The following is a 14,243-nucleotide window of genomic DNA, read 5'->3' on the forward strand; positions in this document are numbered from 1 at the left end:
AATGAATTGGAATCTCTGTGAGGACAGAACTTGGGAACCTAACTTTCAAAGAAGTTCTACAGAAGATTTTTTATATGTGACAGTATGGAGAAACTATTGGTCTAAATTACATCTTCTTCGGGGAGTAAATCACATAGCAACATGTCTTCCTCTGTATTCCTTGTCTTCACTTATAGGCAAAAGACTCGATCCTATTCACAATTTTTCTATCCCTTAACTGTTATCATTACTTATCTTGCACAAAGATAAACTAAAACACAATATATACGCAGCTATGCATCTGAAGTGGAAATTACCTTGACAAAGCGACAAAGTCTTACAGCATCTTCCCATTTTGAACTGTTTACATATTCATGGAGTATAGCAGGATACGGTGATATGCTGATGTGAACAAGGGAGCCATCAGCTCTTCTTACAGTTACCTGATTTCCAACAAAACTCACAATATGGGGATTTTTACTAAATTCACTGTTGGAAAAAAAGCAAGATGCAATTTAGGCTTATATTCTGAGTAAAATTTTCATATACATTAAATCTGGGGAGTGGACCTCTGACATATATATGGAATCTCAAAACTTCAAGACACAACCCCCAAAAAGTTAACTCCAGAGAGAATGTAATATCCAAATGAATATATGCATTAAAATTGCTATATGCACTTGAAGCAAAATATACAATAGTTTAAAGAGGCAAAAATTACTATGTATTCGAGAGTCATTTCTAAAAGCATTTGAAATGACCTTTTTCTCTGAGCCTTAAGATAAATAATAAAAAATGAATAAATACCTTAGCTTTAATAAGTATTAGAGGGTAAACTGATAAAAATTAAACTAAATTCCAAGATTATTTTCTTACAATAAAAGGAAGTGAGTCAGGCATGGTGGCTCACTTCTCTAATCCCAATAACTAGGGAGGCTGATGTGGGAGGAACACTTGAGGCCAGCCTTGGCAACACAACCAAGACCCTCACCTTTACAAAAACTTAAAAAATTAGCTGAGTATGATAGCACATGCTTGTATTCCTAGCTATTTAAGAGGCTGAGGCAGGAGGATTGCTTGAGCCAGGAGTTCAAGGCTGCAGTGAGCCATGATTGCACCACTGCACTCCAGTCTTGGGCAACAGAGTGAAATCTTGACTTTAAAAAATAATAAAATAAATAGAGGTGAATTTTAAGTAAAGAGACCAACTTCTTTTCATTAGTTTAAGCACTTTAAAAAATAAGCTATTTTATTTGAATGACCCTCTGGTTTTGCTAAGGTTGTGAACTTTAATATTAAAGTTAAGCTTAAAACAGATTTGGAAGCTAAACTGAGGTTTAGAGTCAAGAAGTCTTTGTATTCCTATTTTGTCAATAGCTAGCTATCGCCTTACAATTTCTTCGAGAATTTAGGAATGTAAATGCATTTGATTTTCTGAAGCATATAGATTTAAAAATACACTTTTCAGTAACCTTGGTTTTTTCTATTTTTAATGTCAACCAAAAATTCAATCATACAGACACATACATTATTGAAAGTGTTAAAGTCAATGATAGTCTGTGAGAGAGTAAATAGTTGGAAATTTATCACAAGGTTGTGTATCCTGAAAAATCTTGAGTGCCTATATTAAAATCAGTCACACTGAAAAATGCTACCTGAGATAATATTATATAACATTAAACTTGAAACTTAAATTCATATGGGGGACAAATAATAGTTCATATTATACAACACTTTCAACTTGATTCTATCATTTACATCTCATTAAGCCAGCATTACCTGAACAATTTGCTTAGTTAAATCTGATTAAAGTGAAAGGTATCTAGCAGGATTGAAAGTAGAGGCAGAAGTATGACATTATATTAGAGTTTTATTTACCACAATACAGAATTATATGCAGTAAAATATTACCTTGCATCTCTTTCATATACTGTTTTAGGCAAAATGTCTCTGTCCACATAAACCGTATTGGGGTAATACCATACTGTAAACCGAGTATCTTGAAGTCCACAAAGGATATTGCATGTATCACTCCATGCCAAAGTATGCACCATTGTTCCTTAATTTAAAAATAATGTGAATGTGCTATTAATTTCAATATATAAGTATTAAAATATATCTTTAAAATCAGCTAACAAGTTCCCATCTAATTTCTGGTAGGTATGACTCTACTTTCTGATTGTATACTGGTGAAAACACATGCAAAAATTCACATAAGAATTTATGAAAACGCCGGGCATAATGGCTCACACCTGTAATGCCAGCACTCTGGGAGGCAGAGGTGAGAGGATTACCTGAGTCCAGGGGTTTGAGACCAGCCTGGGCAACTTGGCGAGACCTCGTCTCTACAATAACTAAATAAGTAAGTAAATAGCTGGGCATGGTGGTGTACACCTGTAGTTCCAGCTACTTGGAAGGCTGAGGTAGAAGGATCACCTGAGCCTAGCAGGTCAAGGCTGTGGTGGCCATGAGTGTGTCACTGCACTCCAGACTGGGTGACAGAGTAAGACTCTTGACTCAAAAAAAAAAAAAAATTTTTTTTAATGAAGGTATTTGAATGTTTTACAAAGAACTATTACATATTTTTTAATTCGCAAATCTTCCTTTCGATGCCAGTTTAGCTGCAGCAGCTAAAGACTTGCTATTCAAATGGAGTTAATAGCTAAGAAGTATTGTGAGACCAAAATACTTTCATATTCATTCAAGCAAGTAAAGTATTTAATATATGACACAGCAGATCTAAGAAAACTGACAATAATTAAAACTTAGAAAGTATTAAAATTATTTTTACCAAGTTTGACAATTTGTTCTTCCTTCCCAAACCGTTTCACTGAAGTGATAAAGAGATCTCTATTTTTATCAATGAAAGCAACTTTTCTATCATTGATAAGTCCTTTTTGATCCAGAGCAATTTCCAAGATTTCATTCTAAAATTTTCAGAAAATGTAAATACTGGGTTAGTTGTAGTGTTTGACATAAAATCATGTTAATTATTTAATTCTAAGAACAACTTTTAGGATCAATTAAATGTCATTCACCTTCTTATAATGATAAAATGTCCCTGCTAAATAATTTTAAACTGCCAACTTATTAATAGTTGAAAAACTGCACTAAGGTATAGTTACTTTGTCTGACATTTAAGGGAAAGATATCCCTTAAAATACACTAAATTAACATATATTTGGATGCTCTGTAAGCTGAGAAATACTGCCATCTGCCTTCCTATGCTACCTTTAGTAGACACGATGACAGAGTCAGGCAAGTACGAGTATCATGAGAGGTCTGTTTTGATTAATAAGTGTCTCATACCAAAATTTATTCTAAGTAGATTGCCTAGCAACTATATTTTAAAGACTCGTAATAATAAATTTCAGAAATATGTGGAAATATACCATGTGTCTAGAGGCTTAAATTTTACAGATCCTTTCGTATTCATTTCTGGAGAAACAGGAAACAATCTTGTATTAGTATGCTTACTTTGCAAATCAAAAGACTGAGACCCATAGTTATTAAGTGATTTTGCTCAGAAAAAGCTAGTACTAAGTATATCTAAAACTTACTACTCAGACTTCTTATCCAAGGTCATTTTGCTTTTTATTATACTAGCTAGTAAGATTAATTTTCTTATAACTTAGAAATGGTTTTGTATGGTTTCCTTTTAATGTAAAAGAAAGATTTACTGACTGCCTATTATGTCTGGAGACTTTGCTAGGAACTGTGAATTCGACAATAATCTGGAGACTTTGCTATGAACTGTGAATTCAACAATAATCATGATCCTACCATCAAGTCATTGTGTCTAAATGTATTAAAAATAACACTTTTTAAAACAAAACAAAACACACATGCACCTTTATCCAAACGGATGGCTCAGCTATATATCGGTTCATAATAAATTCAGAAATAAAAAAAAAGTTAATAATAGCAATAATAACACACAAACTTGAATTCTATTTTGGGTTCTGTTATTACTTGGGAAGGTCTTGGGTCTTAGCTTCTTTACATATAAAATAAAATAAATTGGGTGATTTTTCTATTAGTCTATTGGACATAAAATATTAGGGCAACCCCCTCAGGTCCCCTCCCACTCTGGGAGCTTTTCTGTCCTCTCAATAAATCCTTCTTTAAAAAAATTTTTTAAAAAAATCCTTTGTATTATATACATTCCTTGCATGATAGTGGGAAGTATGAAATGTGGAAGAAGTCACCTTCATTCTTAAAATTAGGATTTGTAAATTTCTTACACTTTGGAAAGCATTACACTTAGGAAGAGTGTTTTAGAGAGAGAGTTATAGTATTAAAACAAATGCTTATTTAACCTTATTAAGTGACTCTCATTTCGATACTACTTCAAAAATGATTGCATCTTGACAAGCTGAGAAATTTGTTCCTTTTTATATGCTTATTCCTATTGAAGAGGAAAAATTCTGCCTATATAATTTTTGATTTTTTTTCCTTAGAGACAGTATCTCACTATGTAACCCAGGCTGATCTTGAACTCCTGGCCTCAAGCAATCCTCCCACCTCAGGCTCCCAAAGTGCTGGGATTACAGGCATGAGCCACCATGACTGGATATGTGATCTTGATTTTAAACGATTATAATGGGCCGGGTGCAGTGGTTCACGCCTATAATCCTAGCACTTTGGGAGGCTGAGGTGAGAGGACTGCCTGAGCCCACAGGTTTGAGACCACCCTGGATCTCATTTCTACAATAAGTCAAAAAATTAGCTGGGTGTGGTGGTGTGTGCCTGTAGTTCCAGCTATGTGGAAGGCTGAGGTAGAAGGATCACCTGAGCCCAGCAGATGGAGGCTGCGGTGGTCATGGGCATGCCACTGCACTCCAGCCTGGACAACAGAGTGAGACTCCAACTCAAAAAATAAAATAAATAAAATTACTATAATGTAGAAGTGGTAGAGAAACAGGCACCTCATATATTACTGGTGGGAAGGTAAATTAATACAATCTCATTAGAAGATAATTTGACAATACTTACTAAAATTACAAATGGTTACTTATTTGGCGAAGAGGAACTGTAGTGATGAATAACAGGTATTCCTAGGAGACCTTTTCACTGTATACTTTTTTTTTTTTTTTTTGAGTTAGAGTCTCACTCTGTCGCCCAGACTGGAGTGCAGTGGCCGTTCCCGGCCACTGCAGCCTCGACCTGCTGGGTTCCGGCGATTCTTCTGCCTCAGCCTTCCAAGTAGCCAGAATTACAGGCATGTGCTACCACGCCTGGCTGATTTTTTTTTTATTTATTGTAGAGATGAGGTCTCGCAGCCCAGGCGGGTCTCGAACCCGCGGGCTCAGGCTATCCACTCACCTCAGCCTCCCAAAGGCGCGGGATTACAGGCTGAGCCACCGAGCCCGGCTTACTGTATACTTTTTAATGTTTTTTGATTTCTGATCCATATGAATGTATTTGTTATCCAAATTACTTTTGTTGTTGCTGTTTTGAGTCAAGTGGGAGTACAGTGGGAGTATAGGTGAGTCCCAGGTGGGAGTACAGTGACACAATCATGGTTCACCACAGCCTCAACCTCCTGGGCTCAGATGATCCTTCTGCCTCAGTCTCCCAAGTAGATGGGACAACAGGTCTGCGATGCCATGTCCCTCTAATTTTTTGTAGAAATAAGGTCTCGTTATGTTGCCCAGGCTGGGCTCGAACTCCTGGGCTCAAGCAGTCCTTCTGCCTCGGCCTCCCAAAGTGCTGGGATTATAGGAGTTAGCCACCAAGTCCAGTCTTGTTACTCACATTTAAAAGTAGTTTACTTTACAAAAAGATACAAATACAATTTTGAGTAACATTCAGTACAAGTATTAACAGTAAAGTTAAAAACATCTTTAGATGCTAATATATTACTAATTTAGAAGAAGAACTCAGTACAATGTGCTCCTTTGTTATTTTAAGGCTAAAAAATCAGAAACCATTAAACAATTAACACTTTAGAGTCTTTTTGTACTTCTATAGAGAAGACTTTTTTCCCCCCTACTTTAACTTTAGTCTTAAAACCTAAAGAAAATGCTGACTAAGGACAGGGCAATGAGAAAACTGTAAAATATTTAGAAACACAAATACACTTTTAGTTACTGATAGGTGCTAAAAGTTTAACCAAAATAGAACATGTTACTGAAAATCAAGGAAGAGCTAAGGCAATAGACATATAAGTCAGATACTTTCATTCAATTAATTTGCATATATAGCTTCCTATTACACAGTTTACCAGTGCTTAGTCTTTAAATGTGACATTTTTAGGCAAAATACTCTATGTAGAATGCACAGTGATTTTAAATATAGAACGAATTTCTATGTGACCCCTTAAATGAAAATATTAATTTTAAAAAGTAAGTAAATCAATAGTAGATATTAACACTAGAAGTAGTTAATGCCTATTACCTTATGAGAAAGAAACTTCCCATCACCCAGTGGTTTTCCAGTTGATGCCTCAAAGAGGAAGATTACTTGAAAAAAAGTAGAACATTAATTAACATGTTATATTAGAACTGGTAAAGTTCAGTATAACTATTATAATCCTCATGATAACTCATTTAACTCTCTAGACCACAGAGTATCTGTCAGCACAGAAGAGCAGCAGCATCAAATTCCATTTATTAATGGGTCACATTTCTTCTGAAAATATTAGAACTGAATAATACTTTTTTCTTAAAACACATTCCCTAATTATAATTGTTACTAATGGTATGGCATCAGTAATCCATAGGCTCAACAATGGAAAGTCCAAACATGGATGAAATTTATAATTCAGATAACTCTGATTTAGACCAATATAACATTAGGGTAGGGGCCAAGAGAAAACATTCCCATCAGCATTTGAAGGCTTACTGAGAATCAACTGCCAGCTGGGCTCAGTGGCTTAGCCTTTAATCCCAGCATTGTGGGAGGCCGAGGTGAGTGGACTGCCTGAGCCCACAGGTTTGAGACCAGCCTGGGCAACTTGATAAGACCTTGTCTCTACAAAACATCAAAAATTAGCCAGGTACGGTAGTATGACGCCTACTGTTCCGCCTACACCTGTTGTCTGGCTACTTGGAAGGTTAAGGCAGAAGGATCGCAGGAGCCCAGCAGGTCGACACTGGGGTGGCACTCCAGCCTGGGCAACAGAGTGAGACTCCAACTCAAAAAGAAAGAAAGAAAGAAAATCAACTGACAAAAGGCAGATAAATGGGATAAATGGCATACAAATTTATCAACATGTGTGGAGGTGAATCACAGTGACTGCCCCATCATTCAATGGTGTACAGATGGCTATATGTCCCTTTTTTGGAGAAGAGAGATGGGGAATATGGGTGATTTTAGGTGAGGGCAGTAGATGACTTTTAGGAGAATTCCATGGACTTGAAGAACATATAATGGCCTGAGACTAAGTCTTTTGGGCCCACAAAACACCATGGTTTTTGACAAAAGTCTGTCTGGGTGTATTGACAGATTGCAGATTTTCTTTCTGCCATATGAGTTCAGTTAATGAAAACTCAGGGAAAGGATCAGAGAGAATTGTTTCTTCTTTGGTGGGTCCAAACTTTAGGCCGATAAGGAACTTTGGGAAATGACTTTTTCCTGTGTTTTGGGAGAGACAGAGGATTGAGAGTTGGTGAGAGATGTGAGGTGGGGAATCAGAGAGACCCTGAGGCTTCTGCTTCAGTTCAGCACAGCACAACAAAGCATCTTATTTTTGGTTATCAGCTTCTAGGCCCCCAAAATTGACAATCGTATTCCACAAAGGAAAAACATGTTGTGTGCCTACTATAATGTCAGGCAATGGGTTATGTGCCATTCAGTTTTCTGCTGTTAATATACTACTGTGGTACAATAAATAATTTTTCTGGTCTTTGTCCTGGAGCTTCAAAAAACCCTTGGAATTTCCTGAGTAATAGGAGTATCTTTATTGTGCTAATGAGAAGACTCTTGGTGGGCCCAGGATAAGGGCTGATAGTCAGAGACCAAGCATGTGATTAGAAAGTTGGGATTTTCAGGTCCCTGACCTCTGGAGATGGGAGGCAGGCTGGAGAGTGAGTTCATCATGTGGCCACTGATTTAATGAATATGCCTATGAAATAAAAACTCTGGACACTGAAGCTCAGCAAAATTCTAGTTAGTGAACACACTGCCATGCTGGGAAGGTGATGCGTCCTGAGAGGCGAGGGCACAGAAACTCTCTTTCCCTTCCCAGGACTCACACTATGTATATCCTTTATAATAAAACTGTAGTCAGAAGTATAGTTCTCATCAGTGCCCTAAGTCATTTTAGCAAATTACCAAACTTGAGGGAGTTGTGAGGAGCCCTGAATTTGTAATCAATTGGTCAAAAGAGCAGGTGGCCAGGGGAGTCCTGAGATTTGTTGCTGGCATCTGAAGTGAGGGCAATCTTGTGGAAAACTTTGCCTTTAAGTTTTGGAGTCTGTGGCAGCTCCAGGTAGTGTCAGAAATGAATTGTAGTATAGCTATTTAAGATAAAAATGGAATAGTTGGGCATCAGGAAATGTGGAGTTCACTAGAATGACTGAACTCACTGAAACATATGATTTGGGAAGAGAAAGTGTGGCAGAGAGGGGCTAAAAAGTTAAAATTATTCCTTTTTAAAAATCAACCTGCAAGCTCCAAACCTGCTAGACATGGGACATGAGAAAACCACATAGCCACAAGTTGCTTTCCTGGAAGTGCAAGATAGTAATTGATTCACAGCCTTTCCCCCACATCCTCTCTTTGTGACATTATCAGTTTACAACCCCTGCTTGTCATGTATATCCTGGAAACAATTTGTTCTTTGAAAATCTGGTTTTGCTAAATACAACTTTGCAAATTCCAAAGAAAAATGTATAGTCATACAACCCAAACCCCCTCCCTTACCTAAACTAATATATAAAACCCCTCTCCTCTTTCTCTGGGTTGCTCAGTCTTGGAGCATTAGCCTGCTGAGTTGCGCCGGTGACAATAAAATGCTACTTCCTAAGATAGCCTCGGTGTCATGATTTTTCTATTTTCCTGCAACATTTATTGGTGCATTGGCCAGGAAAGGGAGTGTTCAGAGACGGTGCGTTCCACCTCCTTTGTCATCAGGGTACGATCCCTGGGGTGACAGGAGAAGCAATCTCACTTTTTTTTAATCCATAGGAGGGAGGCCCCTCCTGGCACACCGAGGCTCGGATCTCAGAGCACAACAGGGACCCAAAAGAGGCATGGGAACTGGCGTGAGGAACAATACTTGATGGAAAGGGTAGAAACAAGGGCCTTTGTATAGACCTGCCAGTAGATGGCAGAAGGGGATCTTGATCCCCTCCCGGAATCCGCTAGTAGTCTCCAGTCTGAAGGAAAGGTCTGAAAAGCAGTGTAAGGAGACACTGTTTCGAGATGAACCTGCTGACTCCTAGGATTAGGGTGGAGGGTTGGAGAATGTGCTGTGTGATTGGGTGTGAATGAGACAGACAGCAGAAGGGTTCCAACCTGACAAAAGGGCTGAAGCAAGTGTTGAGTCCCGATCTAAGCTGGTAACGACCTCATACAGCTGGGAGTAGCCCCAACCCTGTCACAGGGTTTGTCGGGGTTGGGGGTTTATAACAATCTGCCAATTGCTAAGAGGTGTCTGAAATATCTCTGCAAGGAGTATGGTTGGAGGAGGATGAAGCAGCTATTTCCCATACCCCCCCATTCCCTCATCTGTGTGTGCTTGCCGTCTGTTAGGGGGAGGAAATGGGTGGAAACCAAAGTAAGACTACCCCTCTTGATTGTATGCTTAAGAACTTTGACAAATGTTTCTATGGAGATTGTTACGCTGTCAAACTGTCTTGGAGAAAGCTCCATACATTCTGTGAAATAGATTGGCTCTTTCAGGGTTGGATGGCCACCTGAGGGATCCTTAGATAGAAAAACCATTAGGAGAGTATATAGAATTATAGTAGGAGAGCCAGGTCACCCAGACCTTACACTGACTGTTGGCAGGATGTGGTCCTTGCATGGCCTTCTTGGCTAAAGGCTTGCTGGGAAGACAACTGCAAAATTATGGTAGCCCTCAAAACAGCCCAGTCCAAATGCCCATCAGAGTCTGATGAGTTGGCTGACAAGCTGGTGTGGGCTGATAAACCAGAAATCCCACACCTTACTCTCCAGTCTACCCACCATTGCCACCTGTTCCTATGGCACGAGCCACCGTTAGAGGCTCACAATTGGAATGCACTCATAAGCCTAGTACGTCTCTTAACCAATCAGAGGCCATACCTGAACCACCTGTTCTGACTCCCCACACCCTATCCAGAAAGCAACTGCCAGAATGCATGTCTAACTTCACAACAGGGGAATGTCGTGGTGGCTTCCAGATGCCACTGAGGGAGACAAGGGGACCTATTTATTATGATCAAGAAGGTCAGATCCAAGGTGGGCAACGAACATTTGTGCACCAGCCTTTCACCACCACAGACCTCCTGAATTGGAAAAATCATAAGCTGTCTTTCACAGAAAAGCCTCAGGTTATGATCGACTTAATACAGTCCATTATTCAGACCCAGAGGTCAACCTGGGCAGAATGCCACCAACTTCTCCTGATGCTATTCAATACTGAGGAACATTGGAGAATTACACAGGGGGTTATAAAATGGCTAGAGGATCATGCCCTGACTGGAGCACTCAACGCCCAGGCATATGCCCAAAATCAGTTCCCAGAGGAGGACCCCCAATGGAACCCCAACAGTAACCAAGGGCTGCAAATGCATGAATGGTGTCAGGAGGCCTTCCAGGAAGTATGAGAGAAGGAGAGAAAAAGGCCTTAAATATGAGCAAGGTCTCTGAGGTGTTCCAGGGAGCTGACAAGAGCCCAAGCCAATTCTATGAGAGACTATGTGAAGCCTTTCAGCTATACACCCCCTTTGATCCAGAGGCAACCGAAAATCAGCATATGGTAAATGCAACTTTTGTGAGAGAGTCCCAGGGGGATATACAACTAAGCTACAAAAACTTGGGCTTTGCTGGAATGAATGTTAGCTAGCTGCTAGAAGTTGCCACTAAGGTGTTCATTAACTGAGATAGGGAGGCCCAACAAGAGGCAGACTGAAGGCAGAAAAGAAAATGGTCATGCTTGCTCCTGCCATTGCGGGGTACCAGATAACAGGCCCACTGGGAGGAAAGAGAGGCAGAGGTTGGAGAATAAGATAGCCAGGCCAACAGTTTCCCAGAGCGAGGTCCAGACCGCCTCAGCCTGTCCAGGGACCCCTTAACCCCACCTATCAGCCTAAACAAGGGACATCACAACCCGCTATGAAGTTAGGGAGAAACCAGTGTGCCTATTGTTACCAAGAAGGCCACTAGAAGGGTGAATGCCCCCAAAAAATAGCTAATGAAAAGCCCAACAGAAAAATGGCCCACAAAGCTCCACTTATCAACAGGACCCAGCAGCTCCTAACAGCTTTATGGGCCTGGCCTCTATGGAAGGACTGCAACAAGAATAGGCCAGACCGGGCTCCCTACTATCTTCAGGTCCCCAGGAGCCTAGGGTCAACATGACAGTAGGGGACCAATGTATGAACTTCATGGTCGACACGGTAGCTGAACACTCGGTGATCACCCAGCCTGTAGGTCTCTTCTCCCAAAAGTGGGCTAATGTTATGGGAGTCACTGGATGGCAAGTCAGACATCCCTTTACCATGCCTCTACGCTGCACAGTCAGCGGTCATGAGGTCATACAAGAGTTCCTGTATCTCCCAGATTGCCCTGTAGTCTTAATGGGATGAGACCTCCTAGGAAAGTTTCAAGCTCAGATAACCTTTGACTCTCCTAATCACATAACTCTAAGATTAAGAGACCCAGGGGTTAAAATCATGACTCTCACTGTCCCCTGGGAAGAGGAATGGTGGCTCTACAGCCTAACAGGGCCTCACAAAAATCTCCAGAGCTGCCAATTCGAGTACCGGGAGTGTGGGCAGAGGACAATCCTACAAGACTGGCAAAAAATATACTTCCTGTGATTGTGAAACTAAAGCCAGGGGGCAAGTCGGTCCATCAGAGGCAGTACTTCATCCCAAGCAAAGCGCAAATAGGAATCCATAAGCACCTGGAGAGGCTCTTGCATTATGGAATCCTCTGGGTCAGTCTGCTTGGAATATGCCTCTGTTGCCAGTGCAGAAGCCAGGCACGGATGACTACCGGCCGGTTCAAAACTTGCGAGCCATAAACCAGATGGCGGTCAATCTACACCCCATTGTCCCAAACTCGTATATGCTGCTGGGTCTCATCTCTGCTAAGCCTGTTTTTTTCACCTGCTTGGACCTTAAGGAAGCTTTCTTCTACATCTGCCTGGCCCCAAAAAGCCAGCCAATCTTCGTCTTTCAATGGGAGGACCCAACAAACGGCACCAAGGGACAGTTAACTTGGACCCGGCTGCCCCAAGGATTAGAGAATTCTCCAACCATCTTTGGTAGGGCACTAGCCTCAGATTCAAAAGCCTTTCCAGCAAACCAGTGTGGCTGTACCTTGCTCCAGTATGTAGATGATTTACTGTTGGCAGCACCAACCCAGAAAATTGTATGCAAGGGACACAACAACTGCTCACCCTCCTGTGGAAGATGGTTTACAAGGTCTCAAAGAAGAAAGCCCAAATATGTCAGGAAAAAGTTAGGTATCTAGGTTTTCATTTGTTCCAAGGCCAGTGCCAACTTGGTCCTGAAATAAAACAGGCAGTGTGTTCAATTTCAGTCCCACTACCTGGCATCAAATCCGGGAGTTTCTAGGGGCTGCAGGGTTCGTAGAATTTGGATACCTAACTTCTCCATCATGGCAAAACTCCTCTATAAAGCCACAATGGGGGGTGAACGGGATCCTCTGCTATGGGAAAAAGTTCAGCAACAGGCCTTTGAACAAATTAAACAGGACCTCACCATTGCAACTGGTCTGGGACTCCCAGATGTGACTAAGCCTTTCTTTTCATACATGCATGAACATGTTGGCACTGCAGTAGGAGTCCTGACTCAAATGCTAGGGTCATGGCATAGACCCATGGCATATTTATCCAAACAGCTAGATTCTGTGGCTCAGGGATAGCCACCTTGTTTACAAGCCCTGGCAGTCATGGCACTCTTGATAACAGAAGCTGACAAACTATGGGACAAAAATCTAAGAGTCAGGGTGCCTCATGCTGTGATAAATTTAATGGAATACAAGGGGCAATATTGGCTAACCAATGTTCAAATGGTCAAATATCAGGAAATGCCCTGTGAAAACCCATGCATTCGCCTAGAGATGGTAAAGACCCTAAATCTGGCAACCTTACTACCTATAGAGCCAGGATAGCCAGATCGTGATTGCATTGAAATAATAAATGAAGTGTTCTCTAGCCATACAGATTTAACAGATAAGCCTCTCAGGGACCCTGAAGTCAAGTACTTCATGGACAGGAGAGAGAGTGCTTCACAGGCTATTCAGTGGTAACTTTAGATTCCATGGTTGAGGTGAAACCTCTGCCAATAGGAACTTCAGTTCAGAAAGCAGAACTCATTGCACTCACTCGAGCCCTCCAGTAGCCGCAGGGCTATGTGCTAATATCTATATGGATTTCAAGTATGCTTTTACTACCTTGCATGTGCATGGGGTCTTATACAAGGAGAGAGGTTTAATCAATTCACGGGGAAAAGACATAAAATATGGCAATGAAATTCTACAGCTACTAGACGCTGTATGGGCACCAAAAGAGGTAGCAGTCATATATTGCAGAGGACATCAAAAGAGAAATGCGATAGCTGCCAAAGGAAATTGCAAAGCAGATCAAGCAGCAAAGCTTGCAGCAACAAGAGAAACTATCAAAATGGCTGCAATAAATGCAGCGCTGCTTCCTAGTCTGCTGACAAACTGGAACCCCTGCTACATGCCAAATGAGAAAACATGGTTTGAAACCGAAACGGGACACTACTTACAAGGTGGATGGTGGAAATTTCAAGACGGCCGAATAGCAATTCCAGAATCACTGGCTCCAGCACTTGTTAGGCAATTTCACCAAAGGACACACAGCATATGGACCACTCTTGAAAATACCCTCAGTAAGTACTTCTATGTCCTCTGACTCTCTAGTATAGTGTGGGTAGTCTGTGAACAATGTGTAATTTGTGCTCAAAATAACCTGCGGCAGGGACACAAAGTCTCTCCTGGAGTGCAGTATGTGGGGGGAGGGCACCCTCAAGGATCTTATTGTGGACTTTACAGAACTCCTGTGCTGCCGAAGCTACAGATATCGCCTTGTTTTTGTGTGTACTTTCTCGGGATGGGTT

The 14,243-nt window shown here is 40.9% G+C and overlaps 1 protein-coding gene across 2 annotated transcripts in view; it reads right to left on the bottom strand.

Annotated features, from left to right (window-relative positions):
* Window positions 1-14,243, bottom strand: part of IFT80 (intraflagellar transport 80) — a 168,376-nt gene that overhangs the window by 16,985 nt on the left and 137,148 nt on the right. For both annotated transcript variants that reach the window (XM_008053944.2, XM_008053943.2), the window contains exons 11-14: window positions 6,379-6,443; window positions 2,771-2,906; window positions 1,891-2,038; window positions 297-468 (exon numbers count right to left, since the gene is read on the bottom strand). In XM_008053944.2, coding sequence (XP_008052135.1) covers window positions 297-468; window positions 1,891-2,038; window positions 2,771-2,906; window positions 6,379-6,443 — 521 coding nt within the window. The remainder of the gene's footprint in view (window positions 1-296; window positions 469-1,890; window positions 2,039-2,770; window positions 2,907-6,378; window positions 6,444-14,243) is intronic.

This window comes from Carlito syrichta, unplaced genomic scaffold (genome assembly GCF_000164805.1).
Source record: "Carlito syrichta isolate Samal-C Ts95f unplaced genomic scaffold, Tarsius_syrichta-2.0.1 Scaffold288891, whole genome shotgun sequence".
NCBI classification, from domain to species: domain Eukaryota; kingdom Metazoa; phylum Chordata; class Mammalia; order Primates; family Tarsiidae; genus Carlito; species Carlito syrichta.